Here is a 24,016-nt window from a genome sequence, read left to right on the forward strand (position 1 = left end):
TACCTCAGGGTTATGAAAGATAACCTATTTTACTTGAGGTGAACACCATGGTAGCAAAAAGACGTCCTCTGGCCACGCTTTCCGGGAAGCGGTGTTGGATGTTTTACATTTTATCTTCTAGTCGTAATGTGTTTGTTATTTACTGTCTGTATCAATGAAGGCACAGGGATTGTAGATGTCTTACCTTTTAGTTATCAGCGTTCACGGTATGGCTGCTGCACTAGTATCTTATTGGTTGTACTATGACTTCCCACACAGGACAGTTGGTAGACTTTATTAATCAGTACTTGCTTTTTGCACACTACAGCATGCAGTCTTTCAACAGATGCTGCTTCTTTGCGTTATTGGCGGTAGCCTTTTTGTTCATACTGTGTACATTCATATTCAGATATTCACATCAACGTGGGAAGGTTGCCTTCTCTATTTCCTTCTGGTTCGACTACATGAAGCAGAATTAATTTGTAGGAGCGGTGACTGAACACCCATAGCTTTCACAATAAACCCCTGCTCAGTATATTGACAGAGAATTGGAACAGATAGATTATGTTGGGGGGCTTATCTTAGAACGATCCCCAGTGGTGGTTGATCCTGTGGGAATAGTGGGATTGGAAATAGCCTTGCCTGTCTGGAAGAGATAGGCCACTGTATGTGTTCAAGAAACACAGTGACTCTGCTGTGGCGATATGTGTTGTGACAACAACACTTACAACAGTCACCTACAGTCCTGTGTGACGGGGTCAAGGGGAGATGTCCATATGGTTGGGTTACTTCCTCATTAGTCTGTGAAGTAGACTAAGGCCTTTATTCATAATAGGTGATTTAATTAGATTAGCGGTTCCTGGTAGTTGTTGTGGTGAAAAGGGCTCCTCTGACAGGAGGTGCTGGGTTCAACCCTCCGGAACTTCATCAGTTGTCATCACAACTTCACTGGGACTTAAATACACGTCTGGCTCTGTTTCGATAAGTTGTTGTGTTACAGTCTCTCTATCCTAGACAAGTACAGTCATGTCTATCGGACTTTCAGGTAGCCTAAATCATGCATAGATATCCATGAGACATTTGCACAGAAATCGATCTTCATCCTATGTGGTTCACCTTCCCCAAGTCCCACTCCCCCCCCCCCCCTCTCCTCTCCTCCTCTCCTCCCCTTTCCTCTCCTTTCCCCTCCTCTCCTCTCCTTTCCCCCTCCCCCCTCGTCCCCTCTCCCCCTCCTCCCCCCGCCTCTCCTCTTCCCCTCCCGTAATAGAGATGAGAAGAGCGAATGAACAGATTGATCTCCCTGGGCTGGTATCTGGTTGATCAGATTTTCATTGAAAAATCTGAATCTCCCACATTGATTAGGACATAATTAGTTGATTGTGGATTGGAAGGAGAGGAGGGAGAGAAGGATGGATGGATGGACTGAAGGGCATTTAGGCTCAACCACTGGAATCTCATGAATGCTAAATTGAGTTTTAGTTGTCTCATTCAACACAGAAAAACTCCCTCAGGTAAACACCCGCACAGACCACACACACACAAAACCATATTGATGTGTGTGATAGTCAATATTCATATTTAATTTTTTACTGCCTGTACTGTAAGGTTGCAAAACCCCGTTGTCTGACCCGAGGACACCATGGTAGGACGGTTAACTGGCTTGTGTAATGATAAAGCTGTCTGGCTAGCCAAACTATACAAAAAGCTATGCTCATAGTATGACACGTGTGTAAGGTCAAGGGAAGGAGTAGTAACAGTGTGGTTTGATTTCATAATCATCTAATCCCTGACAACTACCTGCCCTGTCATGACCTGTCATTGTGTGTGTGTTTGTTTAGTTGATTAGGATCCCCATTAGCTACTGCACATGCAGCAGATACTCTTCCTGGGCTCCACACAAAACATACAAATACATGACAAAGTACCGAACAGTTGTAGACTAGAACAACATAAGATATTACATCCAATTCAAATAAGAGTTATATATTGGAAACAAAGAGAAAAAGATAAATACTATACACACTATTCGTATCTACATTAAAGTAGATCTAGAGGACCTTGAAGACCTTGCTTTTTGCCTGTGTAACCTCTGGTGACAGATCATTCCTTGATGACATGGCTCTATACAGAACTGAGCGACACATTCCATCTGTTTTTGGTTTGGGTACACTGAGGAAACCCGTAGTGGCCTGTCTGGTGGGGTGTGGATGTTTGTTTGAAGTGTATGCAAATAGAATATACAAGTGGTTAGGCATTTTCAACACACAAATGTTTCTTTAGAAGAGAAGTAGACAATTTGTCCTCAACCATGAAAGACTATGATGCATGTTGTTAATGTTAGTAGTGTCTGTGCGGTTAAAGACGTGCTGCTTTGTTTTGAGTCGGCTGCAGCTTTGCCTGGTCTTTCTTTACTACACCTGACTATATTACCAGACAGGAATCAAGATGGGAAATGATCAGAGCCTGAATATCTAGTACAGTTGATTCTTGTGTCAAAAACAAAGCAGACATGCCCTTTCCCATTTTCACAACAACTTTGTCAATATGGCTTGACCATGATAACTGACCATCCAATGTTACTCCTAGGAGTTCAGCTGCTTCACCTTGTTCAATGGCCACACCCTTTACACATATCTCCAGTAGAGGTTTAGGTCTATGAGAATGCTTTGAACCAAATGCAATGCTTTTGGTTTTAGAGGTATTTAAAACCGGTTTATTGATAATTACCAGTTCTGACACTGACCTTAACTCATTGCTATTTTTTTTAAATGTATTTCTTTATTTCACCTTTATTTAACCAGGTAGACTAGTTGAGAACAAGTTCTCATTTACAACTGCGACCTGGCCAAGATAAAGCAAAGCACTGTGACACAAACAACAACAGAGTTACACATGGAATAAACAAGCGTACAGTCAATAACACAATAGAGACAAAATAAAGGCCATAATAGTAACTAAGTAATTACAATTTAGCAAATCAACACTGGCGTGATAGATGTGCAGATGATGATGTGCAAGTAGAAATACTGGTGTGCAAAAGAGCAGAAGAGTAAATAAAAACAATATGGGGATGAGGTAGGTAGATTGGATGAGCTATTTACAGATGGGCTGTGTACAGCTGCAGCAATCAGTTAGCTGCTCAGATAGCTGATGTTTAAAGTTAGTGAGGGAAATATAATGCTCCAGCTTCAGAGATTTTTGCAATTCGTTCCAGTCAGTGGCAGCAGAGACCTGGAAGGAAAGGCGGCCAAAGGAGGTTATGACTTTGGGGATGATCAGTGAGATATTCCTGCTGGAGTGCGTACTACGGGTGGGTGTTGTTATCGTGACCAGTGAGCTGAGATAAGGCGGAGCTTTACCTAACATAGACTTATAGATGACCTGGAGACTTTACAGTGTCCCAAAACCTTTTGGAGTTAGAGCTACAGGATGCACATTTCTGTTTGAAAAAGCTAGCCTTTGCTTTCCTGACTGACTGCATGTATTGGTTCCTGACTTCCCTGAAAAGTTGCATATCGCTGGGACTATTCGATGCTAGTGCAGTCCGCCACAGGATGGTTTTGTGCTGGTCGAGGGCAGTCAGGTCTGGAGTGAATCAAGGGCTATATCTGTTCTTAGTTCTACATTTTTTGAAAGGGGCATGCTTATTTAAGATGGTGAGGAAATTACTTTTAAAGAACAACCAGGCATCCTCTACTGACGGGATGAGGTCAATATCCTTCCAGGATACCCCAACCCTGGTCGATTAGAATGGCCTGCTCGCAGAAGTGTTTTAGGGAGCGTTCGACAGTGATGACTCTCAGTGAACTTACTGGCTGTAGGTTCTGATGTGTTGTGTGCAATCATCAGCCTACATAGTCATTTTAGCTTCTTGTAAGACAAGTGGCAAATCATTTGTAAAAATAGAAAAGAGCAGCGGCCCAAGGCAACTGCCCTGACGGACACCGCACTGCACATATCTGATGTTAAACAAGCTTCCATTGAAGAATACTCTGAGTTCTATTGGAACTGTGTGTGTGTGTGTGTGTGTGTGTGTTCCACTGTATGTGACACCTTCCCCACCTCTCTCTCCTATAGGTGTGATGAGTGTTGTCTGTGCTACCACTTTGGCTGTCTGGACCCTCCCTTGAAGAAGTCTCCCAAGCAGACAGGATACGGCTGGATCTGCCAGGAGTGTGACACTTCCTCCTCCAAGGTGTGTGTGTGGGCACACAGGGTGGTGGTGATGACCTCTTCTTTTGGCTTATTCTGACGCCATCACATTATTGAAGCAGCAGTTAAACAGCTGAATTTGAACCTACAACACATCTTACAAGGCCATCTATAGTTATATGAGTATTAAGGATCATTGGGATAGAAGCACGTGTTTGAAGTGGTAGAGACTAGTGTTGACGACAGCCATGGCTTCACTTAAATTCCCCAATCTGCTTCCCGGGCTGTGGTATCTCTGTGAGCGACAGGGTGAAGTTCGTATGACATGACAGCAGAAACATGCCATCTATGTGTCTTTTTTACCTTGAAACCGAACCTGACAGCGGGCCAAAATGGCCGCTACCATCACCAGTGTCCTCATTGTTGCTCCATTGTCATACATTTTCATTTGAAATGTCCCTAACTGAAAATGGCAAGTCCCACCAGAAGGGCTTTTTTTTATTATTTTCCTCTATCTGCATTTGAAATAATGTTTTTCTTATTGAATTACAGTGTAATCAAGGGTAGCGTGCGGCAGCTTGTGAACCTAATTAAGTTGATAAATGTAAAGCACATTTCAATTTCTCCGGGAAAGGTCAGCCTGTCCTATTGGCTCTATGTGCGTGGAAAATGGGGGTTAATTGATGTTGCAGAAGGAGGTAGAGAAACATAAAAGCCTGAGCCATACTGAAAATGCTGCATGCTGGGAATGATATGTTAAATTACATGCAAAATGTAAAGGTTAAAGCTCAGTTAAAATGTTAGATAGCAGCATTAGTGGAGGGTTAAAATGTTAGATAGCAGAGTTAGTGGAGGGTTAAAATGTTAGATAGCAGAGTTAGTGGAGGGTTAGTGGAGGGTTAAAATGTTAGATAGCAGAGTTAGTGGAGGGTGTAAATGTTAGATAGCAGAGTTGGTGGAGGGTTACAATGTTAGATAGATAGCAGAGTTAGTGGAGGGTTAAAATGTTAGATAGCAGAGTTAGTGGAGGGTTAGTGGAGGGTTAAAATGTTAGATAGCAGAGTTGGTGGAGGGTTACAATGTTAGATAGATAGCAGAGTTAGTGGAGGGTTAATGTTAGATAGCAGAGTTAGTGGAGGGTTCATGTTTGATAGCAGAGTTAGTGGAGGGTTAAAATGTTAGATAGCAGAGTTAGTGGAGAGTTAAAATGTTAGATAGCAGAATTAGTGGAGGGTTAAAATGTTAGATAGCAGAGTTAGTGGACGGTTCATGTTAGATAGCAGTTAGTGGAGGGTTACAATGTTAGATAGATAGCAGAGTTATTGGAGGGTTAATGTTAGATAGCAGAGTTAGTGGAGGGTTACAATGTTAGATAGATAGCAGAGTTAGTGGAGGGTTAATGTTAGATAGCAGAGTTAGTGGAGGGTTAAAATGTTAGATAGCAGAGTTAGTGGAGGGTAACAATGTTAGATAGCAGAGTTAGTGGAGGGTTAAAATGGTAGATAGCAGAGTTAGTGGAGGGTAACAATGTTAGATAGCAGAGTTAGTGGAGGGTAACAATGTTAGATAGCAGAGTTAGTGGAGGGTAACAATGTTAGATAGCAGAGTTAGTGGAGGGTTAAAATGGTAGATAGCATAGTTAGTGGAGGGTTAAAATGGTAGATAGCAGAGTTAGTGGAGGGTTACAATGTTAGATAGCAGCGTGAGTGGAGGGTTACAATGTTTGCGGACTGTGAATGTAAAATGTTAGGTAGCTGACTGGAGACTTGTCGTTGTTGTAAAGCGTGTTGCTATAGCGCTGTTGGGAAGGGTTCATGAAGATGCATCGGTGTACATAATCAACAACTCCCTTTGGATTTCTGCAACAACAGATTGAACTGTCGTTGTTTCTGCCCAACATTAAAGTCCTGTATGTTTGCATATTTATATTGTTCTCATAGCTGTCTTGTTCAAGCAGTGCCATGCTGGTTCACAAAGAGATAATACACATTAATGTAACCCAAGTAGTTTTTACAAAGCCTTAATGGAGAGGAAGCTTATTTCCATACATAGAGCTGAACTCTGATAATAAAGAGCCCTGTGGAGAACATTAGTTGCTATAATATACTGTCTGTGTCTACTGCTCTGCCTGTGTCTACTGCTCTGTCTGTGTCTACTGCTCTGTCTGTGTCTACTGCTCTGTCTGTGTCTACTGCTCTGCCTGTGTCTACTGCTCTGTCTGTGTCTACTGTCTGTTTCTACAGCTCTGTCTGTGTCTACTGCTCTGTCTGTGTCTACTGCTATGTCTGTGTCTACTGCTCTGCCTGTGTCTACTGCTCTGTCTGTGTCTACTGTCTGTTTCTACAGCTCTGTCTGTGTCTACTGCTCTGTCTGTGTCTACTGCTCTGTCTGTGTCTACTGCTCTGTCTGTGTCTACTGCTCTGTCTGTGTCTACTGCTCTGCCTGTGTCTACTGCTCTGCCTGTGTCTACTGCTCTGCCTGTGTCTACTGCTCTGTCTGTGTCTACTGCTCTGTCTGTGTCTACTGTCTGTTTCTACAGCTCTGTCTGTGTCTACTGCTCTGCCTGTGTCTACTGCTCTGCCTGTGTCTACTGCTCTGCCTGCGTCTACTGTCTGTGTCTACTGCTCTGTCTGTGTCTACTGCTCTGCCTGTGTCTACTGCTCTGCCTGTGTCTACTGCTCTGCCTGTGTCTACTGCTCTGCCTACTGCTCTGCCTGTGTCTACTGCTCTGCCTGTGTCTACTGTCTGTGTCTACTGCTCTGCCTGTGTCTACTGCTCTGCCTACTGCTCTGCCTGTGTCTACTGCTCTGCCTGTGTCTACTGTCTGTGTCTACTGCTCTGCCTGTGTCTACTGCTCTGCCTGTGTCTACTGCTCTGCCTGTGTCTACTGCTCTGCCTGTGTCTACTGCTCTGCCTGTGTCTACTGCTCTGTCTGTGTCTACTGCTCTGTATGTGTCTACTGCTCTGTGTCTACTGCTCTGTCTGTGTCTACTGCTCTGCCTGTGTCTACTGCTCTAGTGTAAATAGTATTAGTCAAAGGGGAGAAGACAGACTCCTGCTGTTAGTGTGTGTTGATCTGAACAGAGGCTGTGGGAGGACACACACTCACTGGAAGAAGCACACAAACAATGGAAAGGAGATTTTCAAGGTTGGTAGGTGGGAAATAAGGGAATGGAAAGGGAAGGGGGGAACACAGGGATTAAACAAGTCTCTTATTAAAAGTGCTGCTGTTGGCAGCAGAGAGAGAGAGAGAGAGAGAGAGAGAGAGAGAGAGAGAGAGAGAGAGAGAGAGAGAGAGAGAGAGAGAGAGAGAGAGAGAGAGAGAGAGAGAGAGAGAGAGAGAGAGAGAGAGAGAGAGAGAGAGAGAGAGAGAGAGAGAGAGAGAGAGAGAGAGAGAGAGAGAGAGAGAGAGAGAGAGAGAGAGAGAGAGAGAGAGAGAGAGAGAGAGAGAGAGAGAGAGAGAGAGAGAGAGAGAGAGAGAGAGAGAGAGAGAGAGAGAGAGAGAGAGAGAGAGAGAGAGAGAGAGAGAGAGAGAGAGAGAGAGAGACCCAGGACCAGACCCAATCCTCTTTAATCACCCCCGTGCAACACACACTGGAACAGACAAAACACATACACAACCAGGCAAACACACACTAGAATACTTGGCCTGCACACACTCAGCATCTCTTACATGAACATACAGACACACCCATCTGATATAGACACATACATCTGCACACACTTGCCCTCTCTCTCGTTACACACACTTCTGAAATCGTTTCATCCCCCCGGAGTATCTTGTCCTCATCCTCCCCTTCCCTCCCTCCCACCTCTCTCTACATCACTGTGTAAACCTTGGCAGTGGCGGCTCCCTCTCTGTGCCCCAAGGCAGACAACAGCAGGGTTGAGGAGTAGGGTGTTAGTAGAGGGGACTTTTACTCCTCTTCAGCAGACAATAGTGGAGATAGTAGAGGGGACTTTTACTCTGCTCCTCTTCAGCAGACAATAGTGGAGTTAGTAGAGGGGAATTTTACTCCTCTTCAGCAGACAATAGTGGAGTTAGTAGAGGGGACTTTTACTCCTCTTCAGCCGACAATAGTGGAGTTAGTAGAGGGGACTTTTACTCCTCTTCAGCAGACAATAGTGGAGTTAGTAGAGGGGACTTTTACTCCTCTTCAGCAGACAATAGTGGAGTTAGTAGAGGGGACTTTTACTCCTCTTCAGCAGACAATAGTGGAGTTAGTAGAGGGGACTTTTACTCCTCTTCAGCAGACAATAGTGGAGTTAGTAGAGGGGACTTTTACTCCTCTTCAGCAGACAATAGTGGAGTTAGTAGAGGGACTTTTACTCCTCTTCAGCAGACAATAGTGGAGTTTGTAGAGGGGACTTTTACTCCTCTTCAGCAGACAATAGTGGAGTTAGTAGAGGGGACTTTTACTCCTCTTCAGCAGACAATAGTGGAGTTAGTAGAGGGGACTTTTACTCCTCTTCAGCAGACAATAGTGGAGTTAGTAGAGGGGACTTTTACTCCTCTTCAGCAGACAATAGTGGAGTTAGTAGAGGGGACTTTTACTCCTCTTCAGCAGACAATAGTGGAGTTAGTAGAGGGGACTTTTACTCCTCTTCAGCAGACAATAGTGGAGTTAGTAGAGGGGACTTTTACTCCTCTTCAGCAGACAATAGTGGAGTTTGTAGAGGGGACTTTTACTCCTCTTCAGCAGACAATAGTGGAGTTAGTAGAGGGGACTTTTACTCCTCTTCAGCAGACAATAGTGGAGTTAGTAGAGGGGACTTTTACTCCTCTTCAGCAGACAATAGTGGAGTTAGTAGAGGGGACTTTTACTCCTCTTCAGCAGACAAAAGTGGAGTTAGTAGAGGGGACTTTTACTCCTCTTCAGCAGACAATAGTGGAGTTAGTAGAGGGGACTTTTACTCCTCTTCAGCAGACAATAGTGGAGTTTGTAGAGGGGACTTTTACTCCTCTTCAGCAGACAATAGTGGAGTTTGTAGAGGGGACATTTACTCCTCTTCAGCAGACAATAGTGGAGTTAGTAGAGGGGACATCTCTCTACTAGTTAGTAGAGGGGACTTTTACTCCTCTTCAGCCGACAATAGTGGAGTTAGTAGAGGGGACTTTTACTCCTCTTCAGCCGACAATAGTGGAGTTTGTGTTTGTCAAAACATCTCACAATCATTACGTACATTCAGCTTGTTTGTACAAATACCACAATGTCCTATTTTTGATAAATGGTACACAAATGGTTAAAAAACCTTCCAATGTGTTTTAAGGTTTTACAGCAGTAATAGACGGAAGTGGAAGTGCGTGTTGGAGATAATTTCCTCGACTTTGCACTCTGGGAGATGAGAGCAGTATTTAAGGAAAGTTATTCTGTAATATGGAGCTTGTAAATGCCAAGCCGTTGCTGCCTGCTGCGAAATCGCTTGTGCCTGTGGGATAGCAATGTTGCTTTAAATGCCAACTTTAAGTGCAACTGAATCATACCTGACCAAACGTCTCAACGGTGATTTACCTGAGAGAGGAGAGGAGCTAGTGGGTGTGGGTGGGTGGGTCACACAGAGCTGTGTCAGCCTGTTGGTCTGACAGTGGGGGAGGATGAACAGAACGTGCTGCAACGTGGATGATGATGATTTGTGTCTGTCCCCGCCCTGGCTGACTGGTAGCTGAGTGGAAGGAATATAGTTAAGGAAGAGAAGGAAAGGTAGTTGGGAGGTAGGTTGGGAGCGAGGACACTGGTGCCAGCGAGTGAGTCAAAGTAAATTGGATGTAAGTTGAGGTAACACAATATGAAGCTTGATTAAGCTTGAAATAGTCAATGAACTTTTAAACTTATTTTGTTTTTGTGTGACCAACAAATATTTGTGTTACAGTGCAGTGTGCCCTGTTCATGCCTTCACCGTCCTTAAATAAAGCACACAGATATGCCTGTGAACCGTTTGTCTGGTCCAAACATTGGGTTGAAGTAGTACAGCAGCAAGATTTCACTTGATGATGAGTCTGGTCCATGATATTGTGGAGCCCACATGTAGTCACTCTGTCTACCTTCCATCCATCAGTCATCTCACTGTGTTTCAGAGTGTTTCTCTCTCTCTAAAGGTCACAGTAAATAAGGTACTGCCTCGGAGCTCTTGATTAATTCTGAAATCTCCGAGGATGATTTGTCTGTTTCGATTATAACATGGAATGCGTTAGGAATGGTCTTTCCCTGCATCGCCATCGCTCTACGGTTGCATGTAGGAATGCGCTCGTTGGTGTCGGCAGTCTCACACATTTCTGTTTGTGTGTGTGAGCGTGGCTAGGACAGGGTAATAAAAGTCTTTATTAGACAGCCAGGAGTTCATTACAGAGGCTCTGTTTCTCCCTGCCTGCCTGGCTTAGATAAACCTGTGGCCTGACCAAGCCAGATCCCTCCTGACATCCCTGCCTCCCCCATCACTCCAGGTCCTGGCCCAATAGATCCCAGTATTAAACTGACAGTCTTACCGTAACATACAGATGGCCTTTAATTCCAGAGCCCGTTACTCGGCAGCCACGGTGCCGGGAGGGGCTTGTTTAAAGCTTTATTTTCACCCCGCATCGTGGCCGCGTCTCTACCGGCCGGCCTGCTCTCTATCTAGACGCCTCTGTAATGTATTGAGCCTGGAGATGTGGAGAGGAGAGGGGGTGGAGGGCTTTGAAATGCCAGCAGCTTCAAGTTGCCCAGGCAGCAGTTACAGCAGTTGGAACACTCTGCAGCGGATGGACGGAGGGTTAGTGTGTGGGCAGAGCTTCTTTAGATACACTTGGGACTTTTCTTGTCATCAAAAGACTTCTAACTGTCCATGAAAGAGTGATGATTTTGTCCTTTCTTTTTTTTTTTTACCAAGAAATGACCAAGTTCAAAATGGCGTAATTTGTTTGTAGCGTGACCTTGAAGTTCAACACTATTTGTGTGTTTAAAGTTGTCAACGATGGTGGTTTCGTGCGCGTGCGTTACTGTGTTTCATTTGATGGTATGAGCCGTTAATGAGTCAGACCTACTCTTGTGTTTTGTCCTTGTTTACTGGGGTTTACAATTAATGTGCTTTTTGATGCAGCTTCTCAGGAATTCTAAATGGCGGCCTATTCTCTATGTGGGCCCTGGTCAAACACATTCATCTGTAGGGAATAGGGTACCATTTGGGATGCACACTAAGTGTTTTGTAATTGTTTACAGGGTTGCGGTTAATGTGCGTTTGGATGTTGTTTTGATGTTCTACCCGATTCGGAGGACGATTACCTTCTACACGCGGCGCCATCAATCAGGAGGCTTTGCGCTTGACCTGTGAAGGTAGCTAATTAAGTTAGCCTAATTAACTTAATGACTTGTCACACACCGGTGGCTTTACTAGAGGAGAGGGAATTGAAAGAAAAATAGGAATCATTACTCATCAGATGGAATGACATTTATAACGCGTCTGATATGAGAGATGGGGGAGACTATGTTTCACCAACTAACATCAGATCAGGTTTTATCTCAGAAAAATACAAACATTTCAGTTAGTATTGTACTGATTTTTCTATTGACAATCCTTTCCCACTCAGTTTGAATTTCAACCTATTGGTTTTTTGAGGCCAGGAAGGAGCTGGTACGATGTACATTACTGTTGGTTTTACAGTTTAGTGATGTTATATATATGCAGGCCTCAGCCACTACTCTGAGAGCACTTGATTCAGTGTATCATGCAGCCCTCCGGTTCATTACAAATCAAAGAAATGTCTAACACATCATTGTGATCTCTACAGCGTTGTTGGCTGGTTGTCATTGACCTTGCATGGGCTAAAACACTGGTATACACTGATTTATAAGGCCATATTGGTTAAAATGCCATTTTATCTCTGTTCTTTTTTAGTCAGGTCAGTAAATATATATCAATTACGGTCCCATTCTGATTTGTTTCTCACATACCAAAAATTAGAACAGGACATGGTAGAAATAGTTTTAGTTACTTAGCAACGTAGTTTTGTTTATTGTTGTGTTAGTGTATTGTTGTTTTGTCTGAAACGTTGTTCCCCCTGCTGTTATTGGACCAGGTCTCTCTTGGAAAAGAGATGTTATCTCAATGAGAAAAACCCTGTATAAATACAGGTCAAATAAAATAAAATAGTTTGGTCCAGCATCGTTGAAGACAAGAATCCCTGTACTAGTGTGTGATCCCTACACTATTCAATATTCCCTCCGTAAGGACACCTGCATGCCTTAAAGACTTACCAGATCAATAACAAGCAACTCGTTCTCAATCCAACCAAAGCATGATGAACTCATAAACGGAGGTTGTTTCACACATACGGCCCAAGTTTAACCACAGTTTAGTGTGATTTAAAGGCTAGAGGGGGGCGGCTAAACTCGACCATGGGGACTGCCGTATCAGCGGTCCGCGGCCCAGGGTGGCCGAGTAGGCTGGGAGAGAAGCTGAACTGAAGACGGAGGGAAAATCAATGACCAGACGTCACCTCCATCACTTTAACTAAGCCACCACGGGCCTCCGGCCGCCCCTCTCAGGGGCCAATTTGCAGAAAGTAAACAGCATTGTGTGATCTGTGATTGCTGTTCTGCTGGGGTCCCCTGTGACCACCGCCATAGGAGCATTACTCAGGAGCCAAGTAATAACCCTGTTACATGGTGGCCACTTCACTACTGGGACCCCTACAGTACAATACCTGCTGTATGGCCATGAATTAATAGACTCTCAGACTGGAGCAGACCATGAAGATGTGATGAAAATGGGACTACGCCACCACTCCCTGAAATGTGCTGAGGCGGCATAATAACCTTGTTACATGGTGGCAACTCAGAACCAGCTCCACTACATACTGGATGTGTACTCAGCTCCCAGGACCAGTTCCACTACATCCTGGATGTGTACTCAGCTCCCAGGACCAGCTCCACTACATACTGGATGTGTACTCAGCTCCCAGGACCAGTTCCACTACATCCTGGATGTGTACTCAGCTCCCAGGACCAGCTCCACTACATACTGGATGTGTACTCAGCTCCCAGGACCAGTTCCACTACATCCTGGATGTGTACTCAGCTCCCAGGACCAGCTCCACTACATACTGGATGTGTACTCAGCTCCCAGGACCAGCTCCCCTACATACTGGATGTGTACTCAGCTCCCAGGACCAGCTCCACTACATACTGGATGTGTACTCAGCTCCCAGGACCAGCTCCACTACATACTGGATGTGTACTCAGCTCCCAGGACCAGTTCCACTACATCCTGGATGTGTACTCAGCTCCCAGGACCAGCTCCACTACATACTGGATGTGTACTCAGCTCCCAGGACCAGTTCCACTACATACTGGATGTGTACTCAGCTCCCAGGACCAGCTCCACTACATACTGGATGTGGACTCAGCTCCCAGGACCAGCTCCACTACATACTGGATGTGTACTCAGCTCCCAGGACCAGTTCCACTACATCCTGGATGTGTACTCAGCTCCCAGGACCAGCTCCACTACATACTGGATGTGTACTCAGCTCCCAGGACCAGTTCCACTACATCCTGGATGTGTACTCAGCTCCCAGGACCAGCTCCACTACATACTGGATGTGTACTCAGCTCCCAGGACCAGCTCCACTACATACTGGATGTGTACTCAGCTCCCAGAACCAGTTCCACTACATACTGGATGTGTACTCAGCTCCCAGAACCAGTTCCACTACATACTGGATGTGTACTCAGCTCCTAGGACCACCTCCACTACATACTGGATGTGTACTCAGCTCCTAGGACCACCTCCACTACATCCTGGATGTGTACTCAGCTCCCAGGACCAGCTCCACTACATACTGGATGTGTACTCAGCTCCCAGGACCACCTCCACTACATCCTGGATGGGTACTCAGCTCCCAGGACCAGCTCCACTACATCCTGGATGTGGACTCAGCTCCCAGGACCAGCTCCACTACATACTGGATGTGTACTCAGCTCCCAGGACCAGCTCCACTACATACTGGATGTGTACTCAGCTCCCAGGACCAGCTCCACTACATACTGGATGTGGACTCAGCTCCCAGGACCAGCTCCACTACATACTGGATGTGTACTCAGCTCCCAGGACCAGTTCCACTACATCCTGGATGTGTACTCAGCTCCCAGGACCAGCTCCACTACATACTGGATGTGTACTCAGCTCCCAGAACCAGTTCCACTACATACTGGATGTGTACTCAGCTCCCAGAACCAGTTCCACTACATACTGGATGTGTACTCAGCTCCTAGGACCACCTCCACTACATACTGGATGTGTACTCAGCTCCTAGGACCACCTCCACTACATCCTGGATGTGTACTCAGCTCCCAGGACCAGCTCCACTACATACTGGATGTGTACTCAGCTCCCAGGACCACCTCCACTACATCCTGGATGTGTACTCAGCTCCCAGGACCAGCTCCACTACATCCTGGATGTGGACTCAGCTCCCAGGACCAGCTCCACTACATACTGGATGTGTACTCAGCTCCCAGGACCAGTTCCACTACATACTGGATGTGTACTCAGCTCCCAGGACCAGCTCCACTACATCCTGGATGTGTACTCAGCTCCCAAGACCAGCTCCACTACATACTGGATGTGTACTCAGCTCCCAGGACCAGCTCCACTACATCCTGGATGTGTACTCAGCTCCCAGGACCAGCTCCACTACATACTGGATGTGTACTCAGCTCCCAGGACCAGCTCCACTACATACTGGATGTGTACTCAGCTCCCAAGACCAGCTCCACTACATCCTGGATGTGGACTCAGCTCCCAGGACCAGCTCCACTACATACTGGATGTGTACTCAGCTCCCAGGACCAGCTCCACTACATACTGGATGTGTACTCAGCTCCCAGAACCAGTTCCACTACATACTGGATGTGTACTCAGCTCCCAGAACCAGTTCCACTACATACTGGATGTGTACTCAGCTCCTAGGACCACCTCCACTACATACTGGATGTGTACTCAGCTCCTAGGACCACCTCCACTACATCCTGGATGTGTACTCAGCTCCCAGGACCAGCTCCACTACATACTGGATGTGTACTCAGCTCCCAGGACCACCTCCACTACATCCTGGATGGGTACTCAGCTCCCAGGACCAGCTCCACTACATCCTGGATGTGGACTCAGCTCCCAGGACCAGCTCCACTACATACTGGATGTGTACTCAGCTCCCAGGACCAGCTCCACTACATACTGGATGTGTACTCAGCTCCCAGGACCAGCTCCACTACATACTGGATGTGGACTCAGCTCCCAGGACCAGCTCCACTACATACTGGATGTGTACTCAGCTCCCAGGACCAGTTCCACTACATCCTGGATGTGTACTCAGCTCCCAGGACCAGCTCCACTACATACTGGATGTGTACTCAGCTCCCAGAACCAGTTCCACTACATACTGGATGTGTACTCAGCTCCCAGAACCAGTTCCACTACATACTGGATGTGTACTCAGCTCCTAGGACCACCTCCACTACATACTGGATGTGTACTCAGCTCCTAGGACCACCTCCACTACATCCTGGATGTGTACTCAGCTCCCAGGACCAGCTCCACTACATACTGGATGTGTACTCAGCTCCCAGGACCACCTCCACTACATCCTGGATGTGTACTCAGCTCCCAGGACCAGCTCCACTACATCCTGGATGTGGACTCAGCTCCCAGGACCAGCTCCACTACATACTGGATGTGTACTCAGCTCCCAGGACCAGTTCCACTACATACTGGATGTGTACTCAGCTCCCAGGACCAGCTCCACTACATCCTGGATGTGTACTCAGCTCCCAGGACCAGCTCCACTACATACTGGATGTGGACTCAGCTCCCAGGACCAGCTCCACTACATACTGGATGTGGACTCAGCTCCCAGGACCAGCTCCACTACATACTGGATGTGTACTCAGCTCCCAGGACCAGCTCCACTACATCCTGGATGTGTACTCAGCTCCCAGGACCAGCTCCACTACATACTGGATGTGTACTCAGCTCCCAAGACCAGCTCCACTACATCCTGGATGTGGACTCAGCTCCCAGGACCAGCTCCACTACATACTGGATGTGTACTCAGCTCCCAGGACCAGCTCCACTACATCCTGGATGTGGACTCAGCTCCCAGGACCAGCTCCACTACATACTGGATGTGTACTCAGCTCCCAGGACCAGCTCCACTACATACTGGATGTGGACTCAGCTCCCAGGACCAGCTCCACTACATACTGGATGTGGACTCAGCTCCCAGGACCAGCTCCACTACATACTGGATGTGTACTCAGCTCCCAGGACCAGCTCCACTACATACTGGATGTGGACTCAGCTCCCAGGACCAGCTCCACTACATACTGGATGTGTACTCTATGAAGACTGTGGGAGCAGCAGACACAAAGAGAGAAAATATTGCACATGCCACCACTCTCTGAGACCTGCTGATGCAGCTTATAACTCTTTGCGATGCCGTTTTGTTGTTGGTGGAAGTAAAGCAATGGTCTCAGGGCATTAGGTGAGTTCAGCTCATCTTTTGATAATGGCCTTTTTCAAACGTGGCCAGATTTAATTGCAAGTGAAAATCAAAAACAAACATTTTGTGGCTACAACATTTATGACCAGGACACGTAAAGGTAAAGTAGGAACAATCACCAGTGTTTGGGCTCAGCATCTTGCATGTGGCTGAGCAAATACAGTCTAGCGACTGTGGCGGGCCGGGCGCAGTGCACGCTGACACGGTCGCCAGGTGTAGTGTTTCCTCTGACACATTGGTGCGGCTGACTTCCGAGTTAAGCAAGCAGTGTGTCAAGAAGCAGTGTGGCGGGGTCATGTTTCGGAGGACGCACAGCTCTCGACCTTCGCCTCTCCCGAGTCCGTACGGCAGTTGCAGCTACCAATTGGATATCACGAAATTGGGGAGAAAAATGGGTTAAAAACCAAAATAAAAGACCGTGTGGAGTAATTGGTTTGGAGAAAATGTTATGTCAACCCTCCAGATGACAAGAAGACTGCAGGAGAATAGCTAGAGTCTCTCCCTCCCTTCCTCCCAGCATCTCTCTGTCTCTCCCTACTTCTCTCCCTCCCTTCCTCCCAGCATCTCTCTGTCTCTCCCTCCCTTCCTCCCAGCATCTCTCTGTCTCTCCCTCCCTTCCTCCCAGCATCTCTCTGTCTCTCCCTACTTCTCTCCCTCCCTTCCTCCCAGCATCTCTCTGTCTCTCCATACTTCTCTCCCTCCCTTCCTCCCAGCATCTCTCTGTCTCTCCATACTACTCTCCCTCCCTTCCTCCCAGCATCTCTCTGTCTCTCCCTACTTCTCTCCCTCCCTTCCTCCCAGCATCTCTGTCTCTCCCTACTTCTCTCCCTTCCTCCCAGCATCTCTCTGTCGCTCCCTACTTCTCTCCCTCCCTTCCTCCCAGCATCTCTGTCTCTCCCTACTTCTCTCCCTCCCTTCCTCCCAGCATCTCTCTGTCTCTCCCTACTTCTCTCCCTCCCTTCCTCCCAGCATCTCTCTGTCTCTCCCTACTTCTCTCCCTCCCTTCCTCCCAGCATCTCTCTGTCTCTCCCTACTTCTCTCCCTCCCTTCCTCCCAGCATCTCTCTGTCTCTCCCTACTTCTCTCCCTCCCTTCCTCCCAGCATCTCTCTGTCTCTCCCTACTACTCTCCCTCCCTTCCTCCCAGCATCTCTCTGTCTCTCCCTACTTCTCTCCCTCCCTTCCTCCCAACATCTCTCTGTCTCTCCCTACTACTCTCCCTCCCTTCCCCCCAGGACCTCTCTGTCTCTCCCTACTACTCTCCCTCCCTTCCTCCCAGCATCTCTCTGTCTCTCCCTACTTCTCTCCCTCCCTTCCTCCCAGGACCTCTCTGTCTCTCCCTACTTCTCTCCCTCCCTTCCTCCCAGCATCTCTCTGTCTCTCCCTACTACTCTCCCTCCCTTCCTCCCAGCATCTCTCTGTCTCTCCCTACTTCTCTCCCTCCCTTCCTCCCAGCATCTCTCTGTCTCTCCCTACTACTCTCCCTCCCTTCCTCCCAGCATCTCTCTGTCTCTCCCTACTTCTCTCCCTCCCTTCCTCCCAGCATCTCTCTGTCTCTCCCTACTACTCTCCCTCCCAGGACCTCTCTGTCTCTCCCTACTTCTCTCCCTCCCTTCCTCCCAGCATCTCTCTGTCTCTCCCTACTTCTCTCCCTCCCTTCCTCCCAGCATCTCTCTGTCTCTCCCTACTACTCTCCCTCCCAGGACCTCTCTGTCTCTCCCTACTACTCTCCCTCCCTTCCTCCCAGGACCTCTCTGTCTCTCCCTACTTCTCTCCCTCCCTTCCTCCCAGGACCTCTCTGTCTCTCCCTACTTCTCTCCCTCCCTTCCTCCCAGCATCTCTCTGTCTCTCCCTACTTCTCTCCCTCCCTTCCTCCCAGCATCTCTCTGTCTCTCCCTACTTCTCTCCCTCCCTTCCTCCCAGGACCTCTCTGTCTCTCCCTACTTCTCTCCCTCCCTTCCTCCCAGCATCTCTCTGTCTCTCCCTACTACTCTCCCTCCCAGGACCTCTCTGTCTCTCCCTACTTCTCTCCCTCCCTTCCTCCCAGCATCTCTCTGTCTCTCCCTACTTCTCTCCCTCCCTTCCTCCCAGCATCTCTCTGTCTCTCCCTACTACTCTCCCTCCCAGGACCTCTCTGTCTCTCCCTACTACTCTCCCTCCCTTCCTCCCAGGACCTCTCTGTCTCTCCCTACTTCTCTCCCTCCCTTCCTCCCAGGACCTCTCTGTCTCTCCCTACTTCTCTCCCTCCCTTCCTCCCAGCATCTCTCTGTCTCTCCCTACTACTCTCCCTCCCAGGACCTCTCTGTCTCTCCCTACTACTCTCCCTCCCTTCCTCCCAGGACCTCTCTGTCTCTCCCTACTTCTCTCCCTCCCTTCCTCCCAGGACCTCTCTGTCTCTCCCTACTTCTCTCCCTCCCTTCCTCCCAGCATCTCTCTGTCTCTCCCTACTACTCTCCCTCCCAGGACCTCTCTGTCTCTCCCTACTACTCTCCCTCCCTTCCTCCCAGGACCTCTCTGTCTCTCCCTACTTCTCTCCCTCCCTTCCTCCCAGGACCTCTCTGTCTCTCCCTACTTCTCTCCCTCCCTTCCTCCCAGCATCTCTCTGTCTCTCCCTACTTCTCTCCCTCCCTTCCTCCCAGCATCTCTCTGTCTCTCCCTACTACTCTCCCTCCCTTCCTCCCAGCATCTCTCTGTCTCTCCCTACTACTCTCCCTCCCTTCCTCCCAGCATCTCTCTGTCTCTCCCTACTACTCTCCCTCCCTTCCTCCCAGGACCTCTCTGTCTCTCCCTACTTCTCTCCCTCCCTTCCTCCCAGGACCTCTCTGTCTCTCCCTACTTCTCTCCCTCCCTTCCTCCCAGCATCTCTCTGTCTCTCCCTACTTCTCTCCCTCCCTTCCTCCCAGCATCTCTCTGTCTCTCCCTACTACTCTCCCTCCCTTCCTCCCAGCATCTCTCTGTCTCTCCCTACTACTCTCCCTCCCTTCCTCCCAGCATCTCTCTGTCTCTCCCTACTACTCTCCCTCCCTTCCTCCCAGCATCTCTCTGTCTCTCCCTACTTCTCTCCCTCCCTTCCTCCCAGCATCTCTCTGTCTCTCCATACTACTCTCCCTCCCTTCCTCCCAGCATCTCTCTGTCTCTCCCTACTTCTCTCCCTCCCTTCCTCCCAGCATCTCTCTGTCTCTCCCTACTACTCTCCCTCCCTTCCTCCCAGCATCTCTCTGTCTCTCCCTACTTCTCTCCCTCCCTTCCTCCCAGGACATCTCTGTCTCTCCCTACTACTCTCCCTCCCTTCCTCCCAGCATCTCTCTGTCTCTCCCTACTTCTCTCCCTCCCTTCCTCCCAGCATCTCTCTGTCTCTCCCTACTTCTCTCCCTCCCTTCCTCCCAGCATCTCTCTGTCTCTCCCTCTCCCAAGCATCTCTCTCTATCTCTCTGTCCCCCCTTCTCTCTCGCGCTCTCCTTCTCTCCCTCCCTTCCTCCCAGCACCTCTCCCAAGTATCTCTCTCTCTGTCTCTCCCCCCTTCTCTCTCCTTCTCTCCCTTCCTTCCTCCCAGCATCTCTCCCTCTCTCTCCCAAGTATCTCTCTCTGTCTCTGTCTCTCTCTCTCCCCCCTTCTCTCTCCTTCTCTCCCTTCCTTCCTCCCAGCATCTCTCCCTCTCTCTCCCAAGTATCTCTCTCTCTCTCTGTCTCTCTCTCTCTCCCCCTTCTCTCTCCTTCTCTCCCTTCCTTCCTCCCAGCATCTCTCCCTCTCTCTCCCAAGTATCTCTCTCTCTCTCTTTGTCTCTCTCTCTCTCTCCCCCTTCTCACTCCGTCTCTCTCCCCCTTCTCTCTCCTTCTCTCCCTCGCTCCCTCTCCAGCATCTGTAGCTTCCCAGACAGACAATGCATTATTAATAGAGCTAACTTATCAGTAACACTAAGGTGACATTGAGTATCCCTATGTACACACACCTGATGTTGATGCAACTCAGCTCCATTGGCTAGATCTAACTGGGCCTCTTGTGTATTTCATTACATTTCTTCAAATTACTTTGAGTTTGATGGCTGTACGTCCAACGTGGTTTAAATGGAATTGTTTTAAATGGGGAGGGGGTCTAGCTTGGGTGGAGGAGTGTGTCTCATCAATGCCATAAATCACACTAATGGGGATCAGGGGAGAGAGAGAGAGGGCCTCCTGTATACTGTATCTTCCCCTTTATAAAAGTCTGTATTGTACTCTCATGTTATAATATAATAGTCTAGAGAGAGAGAGACTGTACTCTCAGGTCCATAATATAATAGTCTAGAGAGAGAGAGACTGTACTCTCATGTCCATAATATAATAGTCTAGAGAGAGAGAGACTGTACTCTCATGTTATAATATAATAGTCTAGAGAGAGAGACTGTACTCTCATGTTATAATATAATAGTCTAGAGAGAGCGAGACTGTACTCTCATGTTATATTATAATAGTCCAGAGAGAGAGAGACCGTATTCTCCTGTCCATAATATAATAGTCTAGAGAGAGACTGTACACTCATGTCCATAATATAATAGTCCAGAGAGAGAGAGACTGTACTCTCATGTCCATAATATAATAGTCCAGAGAGAGAGACACTGTACTCTCCTGTCCATAATATAATAGTCTAGAGAGAGAGACTGTACTCTCATGTTATAATATAATAGTCTAGAGAGAGAGAGACTGTACTCTCCTGTCCATAATATAATAGTCTAGAGAGAGAGACTGTACTCTCATGTCCATAATATAATAGTCCAGAGAGAGAGAGACTGTACTCTCATGTCCATAATATAATAGTCTAGAGAGAGAGACTGTACTCTCATGTCCATAGTATAATAGTCTAGAGAGAGACTGTACTCTCATGTCCATAATATAATAGTCTAGAGAGAGAGACTGTACTCTCATGTCCATAATATAATAGTCTAGAGAGAGACTGTACTCTCATGTCCATAATATAATAGTCTAGAGAGAGACACTGTACTCTCCTGTCCATAATATAATAGTCTAGAGAGAGAGACTGTACTCTCATGTTATAATATAATAGTCTAGAGAGAGAGAGACTGTACTCTCATGTCCATAATATAATAGTCTAGAGAGAGAGACTGTACTGTCATGTTATAATATAATAGTCTAGAGAGAGAGACTGTACTCTCGTGTCCATAATATAATAGTCTAGAGATAGAGACTGTACTCTCATGTCCATAATATAATAGTCCAGAGAGAGAGAGACTGTACTCTCATGTCCATAATATAATAGTCTAGAGAGAGACACTGTACTCTCCTGTCCATAATATAATAGTCTAGAGAGAGAGACTGTACTCTCATGTTATAATATAATAGTCTAGAGAGAGAGAGACTGTACTCTCATGTCCATAATATAATAGTCTAGAGAGAGAGACTGTACTGTCATGTTATAATATAATAGTCTAGAGAGAGAGACTGTACTCTCGTGTCCATAATATAATAGTCTAGAGATAGAGACTGTACTCTCATGTCCATAATATAATAGTCCAGAGAGAGAGAGACTGTACTCTCATGTCCATAATATAATAGTCTAGAGAGAGAGAGACTGTACTCTCATGTCCATAATATAATAGTCTAGAGAGAGAGACTGTACTCTCATGTCCATAATATAATAGTCTAGAGATAGAGACTGTACTCTCATGTCCATAATATAATAGTCCAGAGAGAGAGACACTGTACTCTCCTGTCCATAATATAATAGTCTAGAGAGAGAGACTGTACTCTCATGTTATAATATAATAGTCTAGAGAGAGAGAGACTGTACTCTCCTGTCCATAATATAATAGTCTAGAGAGAGAGACTGTACTCTCATGTCCATAATATAATAGTCCAGAGAGAGAGAGACTGTACTCTCATGTCCATAATATAATAGTCTAGAGAGAGAGACTGTACTCTCATGTCCATAATATAATAGTCTAGAGAGAGACTGTACTCTCATGTCCATAATATAATAGTCTAGAGAGAGAGACTGTACTCTCATGTCCATAATATAATAGTCTAGAGAGAGACTGTACTCTCATGTCCATAATATAATAGTCTAGAGAGAGACACTGTACTCTCCTGTCCATAATATAATAGTCTAGAGAGAGAGACTGTACTCTCATGTTATAATATAATAGTCTAGAGAGAGAGAGACTGTACTCTCATGTCCATAATATAATAGTCTAGAGAGAGAGACTGTACTGTCATGTTATAATATAATAGTCTAGAGAGAGAGACTGTACTCTCGTGTCCATAATATAATAGTCTAGAGATAGAGACTGTACTCTCATGTCCATAATATAATAGTCCAGAGAGAGAGAGACTGTACTCTCATGTCCATAATATAATAGTCTAGAGAGAGACACTGTACTCTCCTGTCCATAATATAATAGTCTAGAGAGAGAGACTGTACTCTCATGTTATAATATAATAGTCTAGAGAGAGAGAGACTGTACTCTCATGTCCATAATATAATAGTCTAGAGAGAGAGACTGTACTGTCATGTTATAATATAATAGTCTAGAGAGAGAGACTGTACTCTCGTGTCCATAATATAATAGTCTAGAGATAGAGACTGTACTCTCATGTCCATAATATAATAGTCCAGAGAGAGAGAGACTGTACTCTCATGTCCATAATATAATAGTCTAGAGAGAGAGAGACTGTACTCTCATGTCCATAATATAATAGTCTAGAGAGAGAGACTGTACTCTCATGTCCATAATATAATAGTCTAGAGAGAGAGACTGTACTCTCATGTTATAATATAATAGTCCAGAGAGAGAGACTGTACCCTCATGTTATAATATAATAGTCTACAGAGAGAGAGACTGTACTCTCATGTCCATAATATAATAGTCTAGAGAGAGAGAGACTGTACTCTCATGTTATAATATAATAGTCCAGAGAGAGAGAGAGACTGTACTCTCATGTCCATAATATAATAGTCTAGAGAGAGAGACTGTACTCTCATGTCCATAATATAATAGTCCAGAGAGAGAGACTGTACTCTCCTGTCCATAATATAATAGTCTAGAGAGAGAGAGACTGTACTCTCATGTCCATAATATAATAGTCCAGAGAGAGAGACTGTACTCTCAGGTCCATAATATAATAGTCTAGAGAGAGAGACTGTACTCTGATGTTATAATATAATAGTCTAGAGAGAGAGACTGTACTCTCATGTCCATAATATAATAGTCTAGAGAGAGAGACTGTACTCTCATGTTATAATATAATAGTCTAGAGAGAGAGAGACTGTACTCTGATGTTATAATATAATAGTCTAGAGAGAGAGAGACTGTACTCTGATGTTATAATATAATAGTCTAGAGAGAGAGAGACTGTACT

At 46.4% G+C, this 24,016-nt stretch overlaps 1 protein-coding gene across 4 annotated transcripts in view; it reads left to right on the forward strand.

Annotated features, from left to right (window-relative positions):
• LOC135552020 (PHD finger protein 14-like) overlaps nt 1-24,016 on the forward strand; it is a 119,908-nt gene that overhangs the window by 78,948 nt on the left and 16,944 nt on the right. For all 4 annotated transcript variants that reach the window (XM_064983365.1, XM_064983366.1, XM_064983367.1 and 1 more), the window contains one exon: nt 4,057-4,174. In XM_064983365.1, coding sequence (XP_064839437.1) covers nt 4,057-4,174 — 118 coding nt within the window. The remainder of the gene's footprint in view (nt 1-4,056; nt 4,175-24,016) is intronic.

The sequence above is a fragment of the Oncorhynchus masou genome, chromosome 13 (assembly GCF_036934945.1).
Source record: "Oncorhynchus masou masou isolate Uvic2021 chromosome 13, UVic_Omas_1.1, whole genome shotgun sequence".
Taxonomy (NCBI): domain Eukaryota; kingdom Metazoa; phylum Chordata; class Actinopteri; order Salmoniformes; family Salmonidae; genus Oncorhynchus; species Oncorhynchus masou.